Genomic DNA, 24,251 nt, shown 5'->3' on the forward strand with positions numbered 1-24,251 from the left:
AGTGGTGGCTATGCACTGGATGTCGTGGATTCACCAACATTGCTAATGTTGACGCCGTCTATAAAACATGTATTTAGCAGTGGAGTATCATGCAGAACATTAAGATAGTAGTTGTTTAACATTACCTATATTGCTCGTGTTGGTTAGGTCTTGGAATGGAGTGCAATCTGCGTCTTGTTTCAAAGATGCCATCTCCGAGGTAAACAATAATGTTGTAAATTCCCAGTCTACTTTGCACTATAAAACTTATTGTGGAAAGACAATTTATGTATGATAAGAAAAGCCGTAAATTCATGAGTTTTGGTACAGAATAGGGAATACATAGGGATCAAAGAACAAATCATGTATATACCTTTTACCCGATAATTTTGAAAACGCGGCAATTGGATTAAAGGTACATGTACAAAGATTCATTTTATCAGTTAGAGATAGCATTTCTACAAGCCTTCTACAACTATCCAATTATTGGATGACTTGATAATCAGTTGACATGGTAAATAATTATCAATCTTAAGATAGACAAATCGAAGCAGTACACTGGAAGCATGTTCAACTAAAATTTGATTGGCCTAATCAAGGGTTTATGATATAATTGGGGAAAATAAAATCATTTATTATCTACAAAAATTTCTGGGCTTTGAGACTCTAAAAGGAAGAGTAGCATCTCCTAATCCACATAATTAACACAGCCTTTGTTATCACTCATGATCGCATAATGAATATGGCAACTGGCTCTAAACACCAAATAGGTAGATGGCTCCTTTAGAACACAATTGCATCATTAGTGATTTAATCGAATGTTTCGGTTTCCAGTGTTATATGCCAGCAATTAAGAAAAAAAGGCTCACCAATGCAGACAATTGCATACTGACATTGTATCGACTGGATAGATGAGAAATTTCAAGCAACCAGAATAGGAAAGCTGGTTGTGAGCCCCTGAAAATTACAAGAGGAAGAGCTTTAGTGTCTGAATTTGCAGTTGACAATGATAAAATATGAGAGCTATAGGTTTTCCAAATACTAATGCACAAGATAATAGTAATACTAAACACTTGCTAGAAACATCCAAGGCACATGATGTGGTTAAGCAGAGAAACCAGGCATGGAAACCAATTAATATAACTATGCAACAACCCTGACAAGGGCATTGGAAGTATGTCTCTGAACTTTGTTTAGCGAGACAAATACATGAGTCAAGTGCCAGCTGTTGTTCCCTATCAATGAATCTACCTTGATGAGCGGTATTGCCAATAACTAAGAAGAGATAGCGGTCTTTGTATAAGCAACCCAAAGTCTGCAAGATCAAAAACAAGATGAACTTGCCAATTATAATGACACTATTTATGTGAAAACCTTTCAATTCCATTATACATGCATGAAATATGAAAATTTAGCATGGAAGTTTCAATATTAGGAAGCGCAAAATAAATAATCCCTCTAAGTAAGGCTGGAAGACGTTACATCTCGATCTATACTAAAGCAAAAGCAAGATTAGCTCAAACGCACATATAATCATCACACAATGCCATCCCTCCCTCCCTCCCTCCCTCCCAGGGCAAAACACTATTTTTTTTTATTAGGAATAAATGAAACTTCGATCTTGCACAACTTAACAACATAATCACTGCAATATTTAACGTACCGGCAAGAACTTCATATGGTACCAAAGCCTCTCATAGTTTTGTATATCTGACCATGTTTCATTTATCCAGCCCTCTCATAGAATATGAATGAAACAGGAAAAATACACAAATTGACTCAATAAAACATCTATATCATTGAAGCGGATTTATAGGGCTCACATTAATGATAACTATAGTTGTGCAGTTTCTCATATCAAGTTGCATCCCAATATATTGATTACGTGACTTATTAACATCTATACCAACAGCAACAGGTTCAAGTAAATAGGAGAAAAGGAAACAACTAGTGAAACATAATCCAAGCTGTTTCATTGACATACATTAGCATACAAAAGTTGTCTAATTTTGCAAAGTATGATGGTGGGTGCAAATACAATAGCTTGGAGAAAATCTTGGTGAAAGACTACCTCATTGGTGAGGGATATATAGTGAGTTAGTGACAGATGAGACCAACCAATTTGGGCAAAATCATGTCAAGCAATCAAGCATGTATAGTGCCAACACAAAACAAAAGAATCAACTTGTCGCAATCAGATATGAAGTGTCAGCAGCAACAGTTAGGAACATGAGATTCTATTTAACAATAAAACAAATCAACCATCACTAACTTTTTTATATAGCCAATTGATCTTATGATTACAGGAGGAGATCACTTAATCAATCTGAATAAAAATAGGGCAAGAGCTAATTTTATTTAACCATCAGACAAGAGGTAGCTAATTTTAACGGCACTGAGATTTCATTCCCAGCATATTAAGGGGAACAAATCAAATTTTATATGCCATGATTGTGATTGTTGTATTGTTAGTAACAAAAGGAGCTATCTTTCTGTAATTTTTAGCACTTCCTTTTTGCTGTCATGAGACCCTATAAACCATCCATTTAAAAAAAGGAGGGACATTTGAATAATTATTCTTTGATAGTCACATTGTCTACCCTAAATAGAACATTCTAATAATGTACCAGAGATTCAACAATGCAACACTAATCAAGCAAACAACAGAGAACAAGAAAATAAAGCTATTCAACCTGCATAAAAAAATATTTATTAAACTTGGAACAGCAACACACTATAGCACACATGGATATTTCTATTCAGCAGGACATTCCCACTGGATAAGAAATCCAGAGGGTCTGTGTGCTAATTGTCCAGATTTTATCATAAGAATTAAGAGCTTGTTAGCATGACAACTTTCACTAACCAATTGTATTGGTAATACTTGGCACGCTAGGAGAGTTGGGCATGCTAATATTGAAAGCTAAGTTAATTTCATTTTTAGGAAGCCAAGGCCAACTACTGATCTAGCAGGCACTTTAGAAAAACACAACCAATTTTAGCACATACAACTAACTTTAGCACAACTCATACCTACCAAATCCATGTGCAGTAGTGAAGGAATTGGTGGAAGCAAGCAACACGAAAAACACCTACCAAATCCATGTGTAGTAGCGAAGCAATCCATCTAAACAACCCAAACTTATCCACACATTAGAGAGTGCTTTGGGGATGGAAACTATGAACCAACTGAAATTGATCGATACGGAAGCTACTAACGACATTTTGAACCAACTAAAAGGAATGCACTACCATCTCAAAGATCCATAAAAAACTACTTGTCTTGGTCGATATCCAGTTCATAAAGGGGATATCGTACAGAGCTGGCAATTTTACCTTGTCCGTGGTGTCAGTCAGCAGTGTCGAGGTCCTTTGCTGCGTGGGGCAGCTTGGGGTTGTCAAAGGGCTGGGTGTTGGGGTTGATGCGCGGGCACCGATACAATCTGAAATGATGGCAATGACGAGGTCCTCTGCTGTGTGGGGCAGCACGGGGTCGTCGAAGGGCTAGGCGTTGGGGTTGATGTGTGTGCAACGATCCAATCTGAAATGACAATGGCATTGACAATGGAGATGACGCGCGGCTATCGATTCGATTAGAAACACCGTGGGGGATGACGTGGAGGACAACCATGGGCGTCGATTATCCAACCAGATGTGGTAGGGGAGGACGTGGGCGGTGATGGGGCATGGAGGAGGAAGGAGAGGGGACCGACAACGTGGTTAGGGCGGCTGGCGGGTGGGCTGGGGAGCGGAGGTGTGGGCAGAAGGAGTAAAAATCGGAGGCATCTGTGCACGATTGGGGCCGTGGCTAGACGACGTCCACGAGTGAGGATGAGCGGGGCTGTAGCACCTAGGTCCCTAGGTTAGTGGTAAGTGTTTTAGTGATTAATGGTAACCATATCATTATGACTAACAATTTATTTTGAAGGGAATAAAAAATTAGTTCACATTGATATTTGGGTATTCTTAGTCCCTAAGGCGATTATATGGACAATCAAATGATATGTGCATGAAGATTAAGGATCTTCTAGTTCTAAGTGTCACAAAGGAGATGAAGGACATTTGGAGCAGTATAGGTCTCCTCTTTTAGTCTTTTGATCATACTATAAAGAGAGGCTAAGAGTAATAGCTTGATCTAGTTGAGTCTAGACTTGGTTTAATACACACTTGTGAAATTGTAGCACTAGGTAACTTAGAGAAGCCTATGGATCAGTTGCTGAGGAGTTAGAACTCAAGATTGGTTGAATTGGATGAGTTCCGAAGGTTTTTTGCCTCACCGGATGATCCAGTCCTATGTAGAGTGAACTCACCGGAGCATATTTCTTCTATAGAGTCTAAAAGCTATTGAGTACACAGGATAGTCCGGTGATTAAGGAGATGAAATCACCATAGCCTTTTCTTGGCGACACGTGTTTAGAAAAAAGGGTGAAGTGTTACACCGGAAGCTCCGGTGCTCGAGCATAGAGCATAACCAGACTATTTTGAACAGAAGTGAAAAATCTTCGAAAAATGGATTTGACCTCACCGGATGGTCCGATGATCTGTGGGACGGATCACCGGAGTGTTTTTTCCAGAGAAGATTGCAACGAGTAGTTTGAAGTGGTTCTACTCACCGGATAGTCCGGTGATGGACCAATGTTTCCACTGGAGTAATTCTTCCAGAAGCGATTTCAAGTACTGTAGAATGAAGATAAATTAACTGGATGGTCCGGTGATGATGTTGTGTACACCGGACAATACACCAAATAAATTCTACTAGAGAAGGTTGCAACTGTTGAAGTTTAATGAGTAACTTACCAGATGGTCCGGTGTGAATGGAGTGCTCAACAGATGACCTCATCAGAGCATTCTCTGTAGTAATGGCTAATGACAGTTGGCACAGTGGGGCATTGAAATTTGAACTCACCGAATTGATCTGTGTGAGTAAGAAGATACTTACCGTATCATCCGGTGTCAACAGAAAAAAGTGGGTGGTCAGGCAACAGCTAATTTTAGATCTCTAGCCTATAAATACCCCCTCATTTCATCTCACTGTGATCTCTAGCGACCCAGAGAACCATACACTGTGTGTGCCATTAAGATGCAAAAGTGAGCACTTGAGTTGATTTGCAAGTCACTAATTGAAGGTTAAGGACATCATTAGTGCTTGGAGAGTAACAAGTGTGCATCTAGCTGTAGTCTAGGCTTGATCTTTATCAAGTGAAGCTATTGGCTGGCTACTCTTGGTGGTTAGCAAAACCTAGCCGGTCTTGGTGATTGGAGGTGTTCTCGGTGAGCTCCTGGAGTTCTTATGGGAGCTCTGAGAAGGGTTTGTACTTAGTTTGATGCCCGCCAATCCGGAGATGGAGAAGTGGCAATCATGAGGGAGCAATTGACTCTTGGTGACTCAAGGGAGAGTGATATCCTTGGTGGATGCTCCAATAAGGACCAGAGGGAGTGCCAACTTCTCGATACATCGGGAAAAAATCCGATGTCCTCTTGCCAATCTCTTTACTATTCTACTTTTACTTTGAGCATTTACATTCTTGCAAGCTTTCGTTTTTGCATTTTTCTTAGTATCTTTGCTTGCTAGTTTGTTGGTCTTGTTCTAGCTTGTTCGTGTAGTCGCATTTCCTTTCATCTAGACTAAGGTTGCTACTTGTTCTAGAAACCAGTAGAAGTTTTTAATTAGAGCCTAATTCACCCCCCTCTTGGGTTATTAGATCTTTTCAACTGGTATCAGAGTCTCGTGTTCTTAATAGGTTTAAAATCCTAGGGCAATAGCCCCTGAGAGTGGAAGTATCGTACCAAAGTTCGAGGGAAAGAATATTGCTTACTGGAAAGTTCGCATGGCGTGCTATTTTGAGGCTATTTCTCTCGAAGTTTGGCTAGCCACCTCCATTGGGTTTGATCAACCTTTTACCGATCAACAAGTTAGGTAGAATGCTAAGACAAAGAATACTATATTTGAGGGAATTGGTGAAAAGGTTTTTTCTAGAGTTAGGAGCAAGGAATTCGCTCATGAGATTTTGACCGCTCTATGTGAAATTCATGAGGGTTCTAGTAAAATTCATGAGGAAAGATATCATGTGCTTATGAATGCTCTTAATCAATTTAAGATGCTTCTTAATGAGTTATGAAATGATATGTATTCTCCCATAATATGCTTATGGAAGAAATCAAATCTCTTGAACTCACTCAATTGTCTTATGGAGACATCACTACACCAAAACACCTCATCAGTGTCGGTTCAAAATCGCCATCAGTGACGGGTTTGAACTGGCACTGATTACTCGGCAGTGATAGTCACTGACTATCAGTTCCGGGTATGGAACCGACACTGAAAATCACTATCAGTGCCGGTTGGTGGCTCCAACCGGCACTGATAGTCGATCACTATTCAACATTTTTCGGTCCAAAAAAAGTTTCAATTTTTTTTCGACCCTGGCACCCGACCAGAGCCTGCCCACCCGACTACGCTCAATATTCGCAAAGTCACGTGATATTCGCTCGCATGCGGCAACCAAGACTCGAACTCAAGACCTAACAGCCTATGCGCACGCATGATCCCTCTAAGCATCTCAACTATCGTCCGTTCATGAGTATAGTAGCAAAATAAATCCTTTTGACATCTTCTGACCGAACATTTGAATAGCTATTTGGATATCTAAATGATCTCAAATAAAAAAGTGATCAACTACAAAGTTGTAGATCTCGTCGAGAACTACAATTTTCATATAAAGTTTTCCCCCATCTGACTTTGTGTGAAAAACTTATGAATTTTTTAATATGAGCTATCATCGACCACTGCTGTAACTTTATTATAATTATTTGGGCATTAAAATGACCTCAAATTAAAAAAGTTTTCAACTACAAAGTTATAGATCTCATCGAGAGATATAATTTTCATATAAAGTTTTCCACTATCCGACTTCATGTGAAAAAGTTATGAATTTTTAAGATGAGTTGTGACAGTAGCAATCACCAGTGACGATTCGTAACTAGAACTGGCACTAATACTGATTATCAGTGCCGGTTCGTGGCTAGAACCGGCACTGATACTGAGGACCGACACTGATACAGTCACTATCAATGTCGGTTCCAGCCAAGAACCGACACTGATAGTGACTATCAGTACCGGTTCTTATCTCTTTAGCTGTAGTTCGCGCGCGGGAGTTTAAGAACTGGAACTGATACGTCTTCAATGCCGATTACTATTGAACTGGCATTGATGGGGTGCTACATATGTGATATTTTGTAGTAGTGCATTATTCGTAGGATCTAAATGGTGTTTCCCAAGCCGCAATATAATATTGTCATCTCTTTTCTTCATGAAAGGGACATCAATGATATGACCGCCACCGATGCCGTTAGAAAGGTATGTGCTCATGAAATATTCTTGTTTAGAGATTATGAATCTTCATTTAAGAAGAATCTTTCTCTCAAGGTCAAGATGGTTGATAAGAACAAGAAGAAGATGAATCTCCCATCATCAAGCGAAAGTAACGATGATGATGATGATGACTCTAATACCGAGCTTGCCCTCCTCACGAGAAAACCACAAGGATGATATTAAAGTTTTGAAAGAAGGGTTACAACTATGATCCTAAGAAGAATAAATTTCACTTAAAAAAATTTGACAAGTCCGATAGCGGAGACAAAAAGAAATGCTATAATTACGGTAACTATAGCCACATGTTATATGATTGCCCATCTGTTCATCAAACAATAGTACATTTTTTTTTGAGTAATCATATAACACTTTTAGTCTCCAATTTTAGTCTACCATGACACCGAGACCCGCATGCCATGGGCCTGCGTAATAGATCAACCTGACAAAGTGAACAAAGCATACAACTATGACACTATATTTGTTGTACTGGACTTTTTTACCCTCTGTCAACCCTCGGTCAACCTCATCGACCAGAGAGACCATATTTTGTACAAGGTCATATCAACGGCCTATATATATACCTATGTAATAACCCTCTCATGAGGAAACTCAACTCATGTTCACTCATAATACAACACATTCACAGGGCGACACCAGAGGGTTCTCACATCGTGGAGACCTAGGGGCTCACCAAATGGACGTAGGGTGCTTCATAGCCCCGAATCAAGATAAATCCCGTCTCTTACTTTAATACCAGACACAAGGCCTATAAAATGGCCGGACGTCCCTTGCTCACGTTTACATGGCTCCATGATGTGTCCCAATCCGTGTCTAAATCACGTGAACGCACATACCCGTGTTTGTTTACAAATATATATACACACACTTTATTTGTTTGTAAGTGTGCACCTATATATATGTTTGTTTGTATACTTTACATTTCAAAAAAACTAAGAAAATCATAAATGTGGAACATGCATGTTTCAACGTGTTCTCATGCAAAAATATGTGCAAAAGTATGAACATACGTGAGGTGTACCAAAGAAAAAATATTGGGCGCAGAGTTTTGCATGTGATCTTTAATGTGTATTTTTTACAGCTCACGTGGGATCATATGTGTTTGCACAAAGTTTTGCAGGTTCCAACATGATCAACACCTATATATGATCTTTTTTAGATTTTGATCTAAATGCAAAAGTGTACGAATCCAACTAGGTGCACAAAGAAACATCGACGCTGAACTCAAACAGAATCTTGTTGTAATTATCACACTTGTCTTAATATATATAGAACCTTTCATGATTGCATATGCATGACGCCATTGTGGCTGGTCCATATGGCATAGATACAAGAATATTTCGGTTCCTTTACCACACCTTCATACAAACGGCACACCTATATATGTATCTTGCTATCTGTATGCAGCTAGCACACCAAACACACTGTGCGTATGTGAAGAAACACAACATTCTGATGACCTTGAGGACAAACACGGTAGACTAGAAGCTAACTACTATACGTGTATTGCATGCATGCTATACTTTTATTCGTATATATATTCTGTAAGTGTACGTCTGTACTAGATGTTGCCACACTCACACCCATGCATGCATGCATACACGTACGTGCAGTTCAAGCTCGATCGATCAAGATCAAGCCGCATGCCGGCCGCTGGTGTAGGGCCCGGTGAACCTCCGGCCGCCGGAGCCGTTCTGGCGCTGGCAGTTGAAGTACATGGCGGCGACGGGCGTGCCGAGGTTGTACCGGCGGGCGAAGCCGCGGGTGCTGAAGTTGTGACGCCTCGACGGCGCGTACACCGTATCCCGCCCGAGCTGCCGAAACAGCACCAGCACCATGCGGTGGATGCCCGTCGCCGGCGCAGGGGCCTCGTAGCACATCGCCTCCCGCCCTGCAAATAATCCAATTAATCACGGTTAAGTGAAACACAAATTATATCTTGTGTGCAATGCAGCATCAGCATGCATGCATGTATATATGTTTGTGTTCAATTGGTCATAATATATACGTACATACATACATACATGCATGCATGCATGCATGCATGCATACATACATATATACATGCATGCATGTGTGTGTGGGGCCTACTTGATACTCCACGCGTTGCCGCAGGATTTATTCATTAGTCAATGTATTTGAAACTAATTTGAATAAATGTCATGCAACGAAAATAAGCAACACTGATTTTTTAAAAAAATACAGTAATCAGTGGGCAAGCGATCGAGCAGCTCGATGCTAAAGCAAGACGATCGAGTGGTCAATTTTGAGGATGATGTAACAAAGTAAGAGAAGAGACGAAAATGGATGAACTATATATACGTGTACAATATATAAGTTTGTATTATTTATGCATGCAAAATATCCATATAGCTGGCAACCCCAGGTACCACAAAGAAACCATAAAAATAGACGCGTGCCGGCTGTTGCATGCAATGCGCGCACGCGTACTCACCGTAGGTATCATCAGTCGATGCCGGGATGTCAGTCACCATCCTGCATGGACATGAATCGATCAAAAGTTAGCATTTGATCTCATGATTTCATACAACGAATCAAACAGTATAGAAACACGTATATGTATTATATATGACGACCAACTTATATATATATTGTTTGTCCACTTGCATTGACGCGTGTAGTGCATGCATACGCCTCGAGATGCATGGATCGAGGACGTACATTCATGCTTACAGCTGCGTATATAAGCCAGTGTACGTGGGCAACAAGCCAATACAAGGGTGCATCGGTGTGCATGCTATGTGCATAGCTAGCCAAGCTAGGGCTGCTCTCACCAGTGTAAGTACTCCCTCAAGGTTGGGTTGCTTGGGTTTGGAGCATCAGGATCAACCATCACCTATTGCAATATTCACACAGTTAAAGCAATATTATTACATTAATGTTAATTAAACTTATTAAATACCAAATTAATCCTGCTCAACAATATTGATTGCATGGTCACCAGCACCTAAACTAGTTAACATATAATAATGAGCTTAAGTACCAGGGTATATGCAACTCGATAATCGTCTCCTCCAATCTCGACCCTCGGCCTCTCAGAGACCGTCGGAGATCGCATCTCCATGCCGCTGACAATGGGCATACCATTGAACAGGACCATCAGATCAACGGAGCTGTAGAAAGGGTCCAAGACGTCTCCAATGACACGAGCAGTAACCAAGGAATCATTGGCCATTTCCAGTTTTTAGTTGGACGTGTGAGAGAGAGTACCAGTGTGTATGTGTAGGAACTTGGAGTACTGTGTGTGTCTTGAATGTACAAAAACTGCAAGGGTGGTGTGATATTTGTAGAGAGGGGCATGCAATGCCATGAGAAACCAGTAGCTTGGAATATTTTGACGAAGCTAGCAAGCGTGGAGTCTCCGAGTTTGGAGATTGCTGGAGATCCTCCTGCTTTGAGGGCGCATTGAAATATTCTCTGGGCAATTGGGGTATCGTGGTGAATTTTCACTTCACCTTTAATATAGAAGATACCAAGGACCGACAACTTATAGCTCTATACATAGAGTCGAAGTCAACTCAAAATATTGACCAGTTCCTAGAGCTGAGGAATATATAGTTGAATTGCATGGTGCCCCACTGCCACTTGCATATTTTTTCACATTTCTATATGGTTTTCATTTGGTGGCCTTGAATATGTTTTAAGTTTTCCGAAGGACACGCGTTTCAAATTTAACGGTACTCTCCGTCCGGCGGAAGAGAATGTAGAATCCAATGCTTCTCTTTCAACTTTAAGGAGAAAGTAACGCGCACAGCCTATCAGATGGTGTAACGTGTAAGGACACAAATGCAACGGCGGTGATCATGCTATACTTTATCCCGACCTTTATGCCTTTCAAATCTGATTGGGGAGCTTCAGCTTCAAGAAATTTTGAAGCAGTGGATCCCTAGCTTTAAAAATTAGTGGAGCTGAAGTTGATGTTACACTAAAGATGTTTAGTGAGTTATCTTACTTACGTTCTAGATTAAAATAGATATTTAAATCATTTTATATTAACCTAGAAGGGATGTTTGTAACTTTGTATGAGAGGATATTACTCTGTTTATTTTTAATTTTAGATTTAGCTTGAACTAGTTGAACAAGATCTTAATCCTCTTATTCAAACAAGCAGTCCAAGGAAGTGCAAAGTCCTTCGTTTATCCAATGCATGCTTCTAATTTAGGATATCTCGGCTGGAATCATACGCGGATAAAAATACTCTCTCTCTCTCTCTCTCTCTCTCTCTCTCTCTCTCTCTCTCTCTCTCTCTCTCTCTCTCTAGCCTGACCTTTGCATTTCTTTTGTGCAAATTAAAGTAAAGTGCAAAGTTAAGGAGCTAAGTTGATTTACTACTATGCATATTCTCTGTGCAGATGTGTTTGTCAAAATGTTCGGATCCACTTAAATACATTATAAAAAACACGGAATTAATCATAATGGATATTTGGCAAATTAAAATTTGTCAACTAATAAATCAACATGGATATTTTAATAATAAAAATGAATTACTAGGAGAGCATAGATTAAATTCAAAATAAAATACCTTTATAAACACAACGCAAACATGTACCACACCATTAAGATTTTGGCTAATTTAACATTCCTAAACTTCAAGTTATATGACCCTCAATCAATTTCTGGCCAGAGTTAATCTATTCCCTTTTTTTTCCATGGCAAGGGGATCGAAGAGAAATCTAAATGCTTTTGTGCAATGAAAAAGTTATGCATGATCATGTTATATGTCAACTACATGGGGGCATATTTACACCGATCAAGCAAGATGAAGTTGGCGTCGATCGAACATGAAAGTTCTTAGTTTTCATCTGCCTAATTAACCTTTCTTATTGTTGTTTCATGAGCATTATTTGGTTCCCTGATTGTGTGTGTGTGTGTATATAACTGGATGGTTAAGTTGCTATTAGTATATATTTCTATAAAATTAACGAGTTATGATAAATTTGAACGATTTTCACAATTAAAGTTGGTCACAAATCTCTTTCCCTCTTAATTGTTTGAAAACTTTCAATCAATTTAGAAATCTGTAATTAATAGACGCTATTAGCATTAAAAAATATTAATACACCATTATTTCTTTCCATCTATATGGGTGCATCCTTAACCTTTTGTTTTTCAATTATTTTTTCTTGTGAAAATATTTTATTCCGTCATAATATTATTAATTTTACGTTTGTGGTTGCTAGTCTTATTAGTAGAGTTGCTTTTTTTCCTAAACAAGCCAAAATCATAGGGTTGGTATTATAGCTTGCTATTTCAATGTACCCACACCCAAGTGCGTAATCTAGCACACGCGTAGAAAGTCATGTAGTACGAACACGCGGTTTACCACTGAAAACTCTCGCGTGTGCCAGCTAGATTGATCCTAGTGGGAAAAGTTACACTCTCATGACTCCACTCCGCCGAGGGGTAAGTGTAAACTGGGTTGGTATGTATTTGGATCATATCATTCGCTTTCAATAAATTAAGGCACGCACGTCCGATCCGTTTAGGCCTCTGGGGCGTGTTTGGGTGCAGACCAAAGTATGCCAAGCTAATTTTTGGTCTTGCTCGCCGATTTTGGCTGCCATTTGGTTGGAGGCCAAATTTTGGTCAGCCCGCGCACAGTAAACAAAGAAGCTGGCAAATTTCCGGGCGGCCGGGGCAATTGTGCTGACGTGACAATATTTGCTAAACTGTACATCCGATTACAAATCCGTTCTAACCATTGTACTCCTGCAATTAAATCTATAAATCAAGACTGATATTGACTATATGAGTCTTTAAAAAAATTAGTTACATATAAGTCTCACATATTATACTCATAGCTTTTAGAAACTTTGACATGGCTTCAATCCAAACGTTCATTTCTACTCAATTTTGGCACTACCTAACATGGCTTGATCACAAACCAAATATTATTATTTTTACTAAATTGTAATATTATCCTGACTTTAACCATGACTAATATTTTATCAAACTTTTGGGGTACGCAACCAAACACGCCGGCCCCTGGTCTCAAAGAATAGTTGACAACATATTCAGTGAAGTCCTAGCTAGAGGCGTCGTACACTTACCTTTGCTCTTTTCCCAATTTCCTCACGTGCGTTTGGCCGCCTTTGCCCTTTTGCCACACCGCGAGGTACCCGGTCCCCTGCATGCAAATCTGCTAATAATCTACGTACCATCGATGGTCGGTCGCGCATGGTTCCTGCAGACCGCCGGCGGCCGGCCGTTCTTCGCCTCACGCGATGACCGCCGGAACCGACCGTGTGTACCGTAGAATGGGTCGAGACAGCCGTCTTCTTCCAGCGCTTTGGGGCTTTTGTACCATCGATGAGCTTATCTTTAGGTAGAATAATGCTTGCATGCGTGCGTGGCGCGTATTTTTTGTTTTGTTTTGAACGAACTAACGTTTTGGAGTCCACAAGATCGAGTCGCACCGTATTTTGTTGAAGCCGTAACTTTCAGAGCATTAAGATTCGACGATGTAGAAAGAAAGTAAGGACTCTAATTTTTCTGAGGAAGAAAAGAAGATTCTCCGGTTGCGTTGGTTCTTGTCGCCATCTACAAAGCACAAAGGTGCCCATATCATATTACAATTGATTTATGTCGGTGTCAACAATGTGCCAATGTTACGTGGGATACAACAGCGGATCCCGAGCATCATTTCATATATAACAATAATATTATTAAGATATTTACATAAAATTATTGGTGTCACATGACACCAATATTTACATACTTACATTGTGGATCCGCCCCTGGTGAGATAGGATCATCTAGACACCAAATTAGGAGGCAACTCGCCGTTCTGAGGTACTTTACCAGTATCATTATCATTGGAAATTAAATTTGGTTACACACCATCGAAAGATCTCGACTTCAAATATTTACGCTGAAAGATTCAGGTAAATTTTAATTATTACCACCGAACGATTGCTCTGTTCAGTTTTTTTAGTACCACCACTTTGTCCATTTAAGTGTCACCCCTGTTCACTTTAATGATGTTGCCGTACCAATAATCTCAATGCACAGATGATGAACCCTGTCCCAGTCCGCACCCAACCCCCTCTGGCGGCCGCGCTGCCGGCGCTGATCTCCTGCTGTGGTCCTCTTACCCACGTGCACCATTGCATCGCCGTCACGGCGTCGCCTCCTGCCTCTGTGTTCACCCGTCGGACAAAGCTGCCCACCGGCCGTGGCACTCCATCGTCGAGGAGGACTGGAGAAGCTCCTGTAATTGACAAACGAAGGAGAAGGCTGAGGATAAGTGCCATGTCTTAGGACGTTCAGGCAGGCAGGGATCCGTGGTAGCTACCATTCCATGCACTGCTGGGTCAAGGGCCCCTAGCACTTGATGAGCTGCATGCATGCATACTGCGCGATGTGGTCATAGTGCCAGTGCTAGCTAGACCTTGCCGCTACCAACGCTGCGTGCCTCAGCAGGGCTCGCCTGTCCGCTTCTACTCTACTGGTCGAGCAAAGAAGATGTTTTGGAACAGATGGGAGGCAGATCTTCGACACTCACCTGTGGCTAGAGCTGGGACTTAGGCCGTGCTTTTTTGGGCCGGCTCAAGCACGACAAGGCACGGCCTAGCCCAAGCATAGCCCGGCACAAGCATAGATGGGCCAGGTTGGCCCGGCATGATTTATGGGTCAGACCGGACCTTGATATCAGGTGCGATAGGTGGCCCAACTCGGCACGAAAAATGGGCCTTGCTTGGGCCAGCCCGGCACGAAAAAGGCACGAGGCATAGTGAGGGCACGGTGGCCCAGTTCGCATCTTTGCACTGCTCCTGCCCTGGCGCGTGTTTGCCTCCTGTAGCTCACTCGTACAAGCGTTGTGTGCACCCCAGAGCGGCGGCCAAGGCGCCGAGGTCACCAGCCCAAGCACCGGCGCCACCCACGAGCGACGGCCGACTCTGAGCGGCGACCGAGCTTGCCGGTCCGAGCGTCGCGTGCCACTCCCGAGCAGCGGCCGATCTCGCTTGCTGCCCAGATCCAAATCTCACTGGCACCCCAGTCAAGCTCGCCAGTCGCTCCATGCGAAGCTTGCCGAACATGGCCCCCTATAGCTAAGCGACGCCGCCGTAGCCTGCGCCCCGGACTCGCCTCCGCTTTCTTCAACCTCTCGTCAAACATCCCGCCACCTCGGCAACCTCGCCGCCAAGAGCAAGCTCGTCCTCGCCGGCAAGGCCCCTGCGAGTTCTCCAGCGCTAGCCCGCGCGCCCGTGGCCAGCTCGAGCGGCAGCGACAACGATGTAGTGTTGCAAGTGGCTAAATGGGGGTGAGCAGACTCGGCATGGCGCTCATCTTGGAGACTTGGATAGTGGCCATCGCGTCAAGTGAAGAAATTATGAATTTAGCTTTATACCGTGAGCCCGTGACTCATAAAGTGTACTGTGACACATTGAGTGATACAATGGAGTGACTCATCGACTTTAGCTTTATGCTGTGACTCATCGAGTGACATAAAGTGAAAAAAAGCAAGGGCAAGGGCCAGGAGTAAATGGCTACTTCTCTGCTTCTATTTAATCTTCTAGTCTGATCTGTATTTTTTTACCACACTAAGTCACCAAACACAGCAAACAATCATGCTGCCTCGTTCAAAGTCATGTGTTGTTCGGAGCAAGCGCGCCAGAGCCGCCCAACGCTCCATTATCCCCTCTCCAGTTGTCCCCGAGCATGGGAGATTATGGCATGGATGACCGTCACATGGACGGTCTCGAGGGGTACGAGGACGACCCTACCGATGCAAATCCGATCGAGCCTGAGGATGTGAATCATACCTCTGTTGGTAACACGTCCACCTCGACTGGACGGTGGTTAGAAGCGTGGAAGCACATGAAGTTGGTTGAGGAAATATGGGGTGGTGAGAAGGTATTTCTCGCAATTTGCAATTATTGTAATTGTGAATTATCTGCATTTGCAGCAATAGGTACCAGACATTTGAATCGACATTGGAAACAGTGTCATGAGAGGTTGTTGCAGCTACGCAGATAGCTGGGCAACCTATACAGACACAACTTACCTTCACGCCTGATGTTTCAGTAAGCACATGGATATTTGATCCTTCAGTGTTGGGACTTCGTAGGCCTCGACACCAAAAAGACCAGGTCAGCTGAGACCGCCAAGGGCCAAAGCGAGACCCCTTCGCCGGTAGCTCGGGCCGCTGATGGAGGTGAAACGAGAGGGGGGATGGCACACCTGGTGCCTCTTCCGGGCACTGACATAGACCTGATTACTCCAACTTCCGAGGATTCGAGCTTCGATGTGGCCAATGTTCTCTGCATGATCCCCAAAGATTCCTAGGACGAGGCAACTTCTCCAAGGGCCGAGCACAAGATATCGAGCAAGGGCAGGACTTCAGGTACATAGCGTGTCAACTTTTCTTATGTCTTGTAACTTTTGCGCTGACTAACATGTAATTTGCAAAAATAGAGAGTACATCTTTGTGAGTGGCCCCTCCGCTCCATCAAGGAAATGGGGAAGAGGCTCCATTTTATGATGTGAGAGCCCCCTCACCCAAGCGGTAGCACCTCAGTGTTCGATTGCTCTGAACTATTTAGACAATCGGCGTCACAAGCGGCCTTTGCTGCCCTTGGGGAGTTGTCCCCCTAACGAGCGTCGAAGACTTGGATCTGAACTTTACCCCCTTCGTGCTCATGGAGCACATCGTCGCTAACCAAATGAGGGTATCTTTGCGAAGATTTGCTGAGCCTGTCAAATTTTTTCCATACTTTGCTAATCCCTACATTTTATACGGGACTTCCTCCTGGCACACAATGCTCAAAAGGCAGTCGACCAAGTAGGGTCTCGACTGCAAGAGGCGCTGTTGAAGTGCCAGCAGGCCGAGGAGGAGGTGTTGAACCTAAGGGCCGCCCTCAAAAAAGAGAAGAGGTTGCGCCACAAAGAGGTCAGTGGCTTAAAGGCTACCCTCATTGAGGAGAAACAAAGAGGCCTCAAAGATATTGGTGGTCTGAAGGCCGCCCTCGAAGAGGAGAAGGCGGCTCGAAGGCAGGAGATCTCCGCTATCGGAGGTGACGCCAAAGCAGCGTCCACAGAGCTGACCGCTCTAGCGTGAGTTGGGGCTAGGTGGCGGACCCTACCCTTCGGTGACCGACAACCTATGCAGGACCCTTGCCTGGGTCTGGTGCACCACGAGAGCCCTCAAGGCCATAACACTGGCCTTTGGGGACTTCTACGCCAGAGGCGCTCTGAAGGCTACCCTCAATGCTCTGAAGGCCACTGAGTGCTCGCACTTCGAGGCCATCTCCTCGCTCAGCTACGAGTTTCCTCTAGATCTTGGCTTGGAGGTCACGGACCATAGAATGTTCAAGAAATATTGGTTCACCTGCAGTTGCGACGACGCCGTCTCCACCATCCGGAGTGCCCGCACAGGAGGTGATGCTTCGGGATCAGCTGCCCCTGGGGGATCGCACAGGGGTGATAGAGGATCCGAAAGAGGCGACACTGGTGGAGCCTAGGTGTGAATCCTATGGGCCCTGGCTCTGCCATGTCTCTATAGGTCATAGGTTCAGAGCCTATCTTTATAGTTAGGTCATATGTCCAAAGCATAGCTTCTCTTTTGTAAAGACCTTCGTGTCTTAAGTTTATCATTATGTAAAAAACTTCTTATCAATGGAAGGGTGTCATTCACACTTTGTCTTGTTGTTTATGCAATCCTTTCATTTCAGCATTTCAAACATGCAGCAGGGCGAGGTCCTCTTCTCCCTTCCATTTGGGAGAAGACCTTATCTTCGAGGCCTGGGCCGAAGAGGTCTTTGCTAGGTATGCTCTCGTTGGCAATTAACTACAACGGCCTATACATGCTTGGTGCCACCTGGCGAAAATTCTTGCTTCGACACCCCGACGGAGATTTTCATGATTACTTGATGGAACGCAAGACCCTTCAAGCTGTTGTAAATATTGACACCCAGGAATTCTGGGAGAACTTAGATAACTCGGTGTTAGCAGCTTGAAGGGAATGAAGGGTCGCACAACATTTGATCATGGACAAGCTTCTGACTCTGAAGGAAGAGCCTATTGAGTAACAAGAGCCTTTCACTTCTGGCACCTTTGGGTGTCCTCAACTTCGGACTCGCCTTGCTCTGGGGACTAATCTAACAAAGGCATTGACCCAGAGGCGCCATTTGATGCTAGGCAAGGCTTTGCTTTTCAGTTAGCTCAAAGCTGTAGGTATAGGCGGGAGTTAACACGGGACCCTTTGGGTTCCATGAATAAGTCTCCTTCTACGTTGTAACATGTAATTCTTCCTATGATTCAATAAAATTCCTGTTGTGAGCTATTATTGCAAGCTGTCAACTTGTTCGTTCGAAGCTACAATTCAAGTTTGAGACTTTTCACTTCGGGTGTCGTTAGGCTTAATCTTGCGACAGGGTTTTTAGAGTGGAAAGCTTTTAGATTTTGTGGCCCTAAGGCTCACCTAATCTTCGAAGTGGCAAGTCCTTAGACTCTAGTCACGCAATAGTCTTTAGACTACGACCCCTCATCGTCGTAGGCTAGTCCTTAGACATCAGTCTTCGGGGCCCTTAGGCTCACTCGGTCTTCAAAGTGGTGAGTCCTTAGACTTTAGCCACGGGGGAGTCCTTAGACTAAAATCCCTCATCGTTGTAGGCGAGTCCTTAGACATCAGCCTTCAGGGCCCTTAGGCTCACCCAGAACAATCTACGAAACATAGTAGACTAGAAGCTGTCAAAACTCTCCTCCATTTTCTTTTCTTGTACCAAGACCGCGCTGACTGTCGAAGGTGATGCCGCAACATACAACAATAAGCTAGCCCTGGGGTATGGACTGGATAGGGTGGTGAGGGTGGCTAAATATTCTTTCAAAGCTTCAAATGCCACATGCTGCTCATTGGTCCATATGAATGGGTCTGAGGCCCGAATGACCCGAAGGAAGGGTAAACTTTTCTCTGCTGATCGAGCGATGAAATGACTCAGCAAGGTCATTTTTCCAACCAAACATTGTGTGTCCCTTATGGACTTGGGGGGTGCTGTCCATGATAGCTCGTATTTTCTTCAGGTTAGCTTCAATTCCCCTTCGGGACACCAAAAATCTCAATAACCGGCCAGAATGGACGCCGAAGACACATTTCTCTAGGTTCAATTGTAGCCCCATCGCCCGAAGGTTTTCAAAGGTTTCCTTTAGATCCACTAGATGGCCTCCTTCGCACTAGCTGTGAACAACGATATCATCGATGTAAGCTACGATATTGTGATCTAGCTATAGCTTGAGAACTTTGTTGACCAATAGCGTGAAGGTCGCTCTGGCGTTGCGAAGGCCGAATGACATTCATACATAACAATAGGTTCTAGAGGGTGTGATAAAGCTCATTTTCACTTCATCTTCTTCGGCAATCCAAATTGGATGGTACCCAGAGTTTACATCGAGGAAGCTCAGCATCTCAGATCCCACAGTTCCATCGTCTAATTGATCTATTTGAGCTAGAGGGAAGTCATCCTTCGAGCATGCCTTGTTTTTTGATCGACATCTTTATCATGCACCGCACAGTAGAGCGGCCTAGAGCGTCCGGCAACACGCCCGTGACCCCTCGCTGAACTCATATCCTTTTGTGTACTCCTGTCTTGACCTTCGTCAATGTTGTTATGCTTTGGTTGATGGAAGTGCTGGTGTGACTTCTACTTCTCAGGGGGGGGGGCGAGGTCTTCTCAACCGCTCTTCTTTTTTTCTTCCCTCAAGGCTTTCCCTCGTCGTCCACCGTATGGCTTCGGGGCTTCGAAATTGAACGATCAGCGTGCCTTCATGAGTCATCCTCCTCTGCCCTCAAATACTCCATTTTTTTTGAAGAGCACATCCACATTTTTTGACCAGCTTTCATGCTAGTTGCGATGCCAATGCTCCTGCCCGAAGCCCCTGACGGGCTGCATCAATCACTGTGTCATCGCTTAACCCCTTCGCTTGACACTTCATTCGCACAAAACTGTGGGTGTATTCTTTCAAGCTTTTGCCCCCCCCCCCCTTTGATTCACCATGAATAAATCCCCCTAGTTGCATTGGAAGTGTGAGAATAACGCTTCCCGAACCTGCTCCCAGGAATATATCTTCTCCGGCGGGAGCAAAGTATACAAAGACAGAGCTATCCCCTTGATGGCAAGGACGAAGGCCTTAGCCATGGTTGTGTCGTCTCCTCCCGCGAATTCAACCCCAGCTTCAAACTCATCACGAACTCCCTTGGATATGTTTCGCCATTGTATAAATAGAGTCGCAGTATCTTGAACCTGGAAGTCCACTGCCGCGCATGTAGTCCTGCAGACAGTGGGGAGTTTGGGTCAACTGTTTGTAGTCGGATGGGTTCCTCCTACACCTGCCATAGCACCACATTCGGGTCCCTGCTTCCACTAAGCCCCCCCTCCCCGAAGGCCCTTGTTGAGAAGGCACAGACTGGCAAAGGGACCTGGGTTCTTCCAGTAATTCATGTACTTGCTTCGCTGCTTCTTCCGCCTGACGGTTGTATTGGACTTCATCGTCATCATGGGCCTTGACTCCACGAGCTCCTCGGACTTCAGCTTTGATTGCTTCTCCGGTTCCAGGTTCGCGACCTCCTTGGAGTTTGGCTTCATGGACCTTAGCTAACGCACCGATCCCTTTGGCCTTCTCAGCCCCTACTCACTACTCAGGGTAGGTCGGACCGCCTTCGACTTCCTCCACCTCCTTCGACTTTCCTTTCCTAGTCTTCGGAGGCATGTTTGATCACCACATGGTTGTGGGTTCGATCCCTTAGTACGGCGCTAAATGTTGGTATTTCAATCACAACACAGTGAACAATCACCACACAATGGATTAGTATTTTGTGTAATATCTGCTCATATCCACACATCAATAGGGTGGGAGTATTTATATCCATACCTCTAAAGGTGATATGCCCTAGAGGCAATCATAGAGATGATTGCATCACACGTCTATGTTCATGTATTACCGAATAATGTGTTATTCCAAGAATGAGATGGATATGTTTACATGATAGAATAGCTTCCCTAGGAAAAATTGAGAATAATTGATGCCCTTCCAATAGCTGTACCTACTTAGGTTTTGATCATTGTTTAGTAGGTCTGCCGAAGCAGGGTGCCATCTTTTATCTTAACCAGTTAGGGTGGATGTCAGACATCCACACGTATAGTGTTGGTTTACTTAACAAAGCTATCAAAACGGTTTTGGGCTTTGGGGCATAGTGTTGGGGCCGGGGCATTCGATGCCACCCAACAAACAAGAGTCACATAAGAATGTGATTAGCAAGATGTTGCTTACCTATGTCACCTAAGTTTCTAGCAGTGATACCAAAGCTCACTAGAACCTAGTTGAATATGGATCTTGTTCCACTATATGTCATTAGAGGGAAACAATTTCAAAACATATAGTGGGAGTATCTTTTGTTAAATTGTTTAATGAAAAGTTTACATAAATATAGTGCTAAACTTTGCATATTTATTTTTGTTGTAGATCATGGCACCTACTGTTAACGCCAATTCTAGTTTTAATTTGCGTTCGATTCTTGAAAAAGAAAAGCTATCTGGAACAAACTTTATTGATTGGTATAGAAATATGAGAATTGTTCTCAAACAAGAGAAAAATGAGTATGTTCTAGAGGTTTTTATCCTGATGAACCAACTGATAATGCATCTGCCGCTGATCGGAGGGCTTACGAGAAGCATACCAACGATTCACTCGATGTTAGCTGTCTCATGCTTGCCACTATGTCCTCTAAGCTTCAGAAGCAATATGAGAACATGGATGCTCACGATATGATTGTGGGACTCTGATACATGTTTGAGAACCAAGCTAGGGCCAAGAGGTTCAACGCCTCTAAGTCCTTGTTTGCGTGCAGGTTGACAGAAGGCAATCCAGTTAGTCCTCATGTGATCAAGATCATTTGTTACATTGAGAGCCTAGAAAAACTTGGTTTTCTCCTTAGTCCTGAGTTGGCTACGGATGCAATTATCTAGTCGCTCCCTGCGAGCTTAGAGCCATTATTTTGAATTTTCATATGAATAGCATGGAGAAGAGCATGGTTGAATTGTATGGGATGCTTAAGACTATTGAGGAAAGCATTAAGAAAAGCTCTAGTCATGTGATGATGGTTCAGAAAGATAGCAAGAAGAGAAAGCGCAAGGCCAAGGCAAAAGCGTCAGATGAGATCTCGAGCTCAAAGCCTAAACTGTTGGAAAGTCTAAGGCTGGCCCTGCTGCTTCTGATGCTTGCCACCACTGTCATAAGCATGGCCATTGGCCGAGGAACTGCAAACTATACTTGGAAGAACTCAAGAAGAAGAAGGGAAGTAAGACTTCCACTTCAGGTATAGATGTTATTGAAATTAATCTTGCTACTCGTCCTAAAGATTCATGGGTATTTGATATCGGATCTATGATTCATACTTGCAAATCATTGCAGGGACTGAAAAGGACTAGGAAGTGTGCAAGAGGCGAGATGGATGCTCGTGTCGGTAATGGTGCAAAAGTTGTTGCGTTGGCCGTCGGTGTTTATTCCTTATCGCTACCCTCATGATTAGTTTTGAAATTAAATAATTGTTGTTACATTCCTGCTTTGGGCAACATCATCTCTTCTTCATGTTTGGAAGAAGATGGATATGATTTCACAATAAAGAATAAGAGTTGTTCGATTTATTTGAATTGTATGCTCTATGGTAAGTGTCCATTAGTGAATAGATTATATATTCTAAATCTTGAGGGTATCCCTGTGTATAACATTAATACGAAGAAGCCTCGGCTTAATTATTTGAATCCCACTTTTATTTGGCATTGTTGCTTAGGTCATATAAATGAGAAACGCATGCAGAGGCTCCATAAAGATGGTCTTTTCATTTGATTTTATTTGATTTTGAATCATTTGATACATGCGAATTTTGTTTACTTGGCAAGATGACTAAGGCTCCTTTCACCCGTCAAGGAGAGAGGTCGAGTGAGTTGTTGGCCCTTGTACATACTGATATATGTGGACCAATGAGCTCTATCACTAGAGGTGATTTTCAGTACTTTATTACTTTTACCGATGACTTTAGTAGGTATGGTTACATCTACCTAATGAGACACAAGTATGAGTCCTTTGAAAAGTTAAAGGAGTTTTAGAATGAAGCATAAAATCAACTTGGCAAGACAATTAAATTTCTGCGATCTGATCATGGAGGTGAATATTTGAGCCATGAGTTTGATGATTGTCTAAAGCAATGTGGAATTGTTCCACAGTTGACTCCACCGGGGACGCCTCAATGGAATGGGGTATCCGAACGGAGGAATCAGACTTTGTTGGTCATGGTTTGGTCCATGATGAGCCAATCTGATCTTCCATTATCCTCCTGGGGATACGCTCTAGAAACTACTGCATTCACTTTAAATAGGGTTCCATCTAAAGCTGTAGAGAAGACACCATATGAGATATGGACCGGGAAGCGTCCCGGGTTATCTTTCCTAAAGATCTGGGGTTGTGAGACCTATGTTAAACATTTGACATCTGATAAGCTCACTCCCAAATCAGATAAATACTTCGTTGTGGGGTATCTTAGGGAAACCAAAGGATATTACTTTTATAACCGAAAAGAAGGCAAAGTGTTTATCGTCCAAAATAGTTTTTTTCTGGAGAAAGAGTTTCTCTCAAGGAATATCAGTGGGAGCATGGTGCAACTCGAAGAGATTCGGGAACCATCAGAAACTATTTCAGCTCCTACTGAACCACAATTGGATGTTACAGAATATGTTGTGGAGACACTAGCCCCACGACAGTCGGAAAGGATCAGTCGTGCACCTGAGAGGTTTATGTTCCTAACAACGGAGCAGCGCGAGACAATGATGAACCTAAGACTTACTCGAAAGCGGTGATGGGACCGGACTTT

The 24,251-nt window shown here is 43.2% G+C and overlaps 1 protein-coding gene across 1 annotated transcript; it reads right to left on the reverse strand.

Annotated features, from left to right (window-relative positions):
* Nucleotides 1–9,003: 9,003 nt before the first annotated feature.
* On the reverse strand, nucleotides 9,004–10,565 carry LOC133920636 (protein FLOWERING LOCUS T-like). The gene is made up of 4 exons (XM_062365237.1): nucleotides 10,374–10,565; nucleotides 10,165–10,226; nucleotides 9,825–9,865; nucleotides 9,004–9,260 (listed from the first exon to the last, which is right to left on the reverse strand). The coding sequence occupies exons 1-4, from the start codon at nucleotides 10,563–10,565 to the stop codon at nucleotides 9,004–9,006; spliced, it is 552 nt and encodes a 183-aa protein (XP_062221221.1).
* Nucleotides 10,566–24,251: the final 13,686 nt, after the last annotated feature.

Source organism: Phragmites australis, chromosome 6, assembly GCF_958298935.1.
Source record: "Phragmites australis chromosome 6, lpPhrAust1.1, whole genome shotgun sequence".
Lineage (NCBI taxonomy): Eukaryota > Viridiplantae > Streptophyta > Magnoliopsida > Poales > Poaceae > Phragmites > Phragmites australis.

Excerpts from the sequence above, each read along its gene's own strand:
- LOC133920636 (XM_062365237.1), bottom strand. The coding sequence starts at position 10,565 with ATGGCCAATGATTCCTTGGTTACTGCTCGTGTCATTGGAGACGTCTTG. Across the intron at positions 10,227-10,373 it reads ATCGAGTTGCATATACCCTG|GTGATGGTTGATCCTGATGC; the intron begins GTACTTAAGCTC and ends ATATTGCAATAG. Across the intron at positions 9,866-10,164 it reads TTGAGGGAGTACTTACACTG|GATGGTGACTGACATCCCGG; the intron begins GTGAGAGCAGCC and ends ATGTCCATGCAG.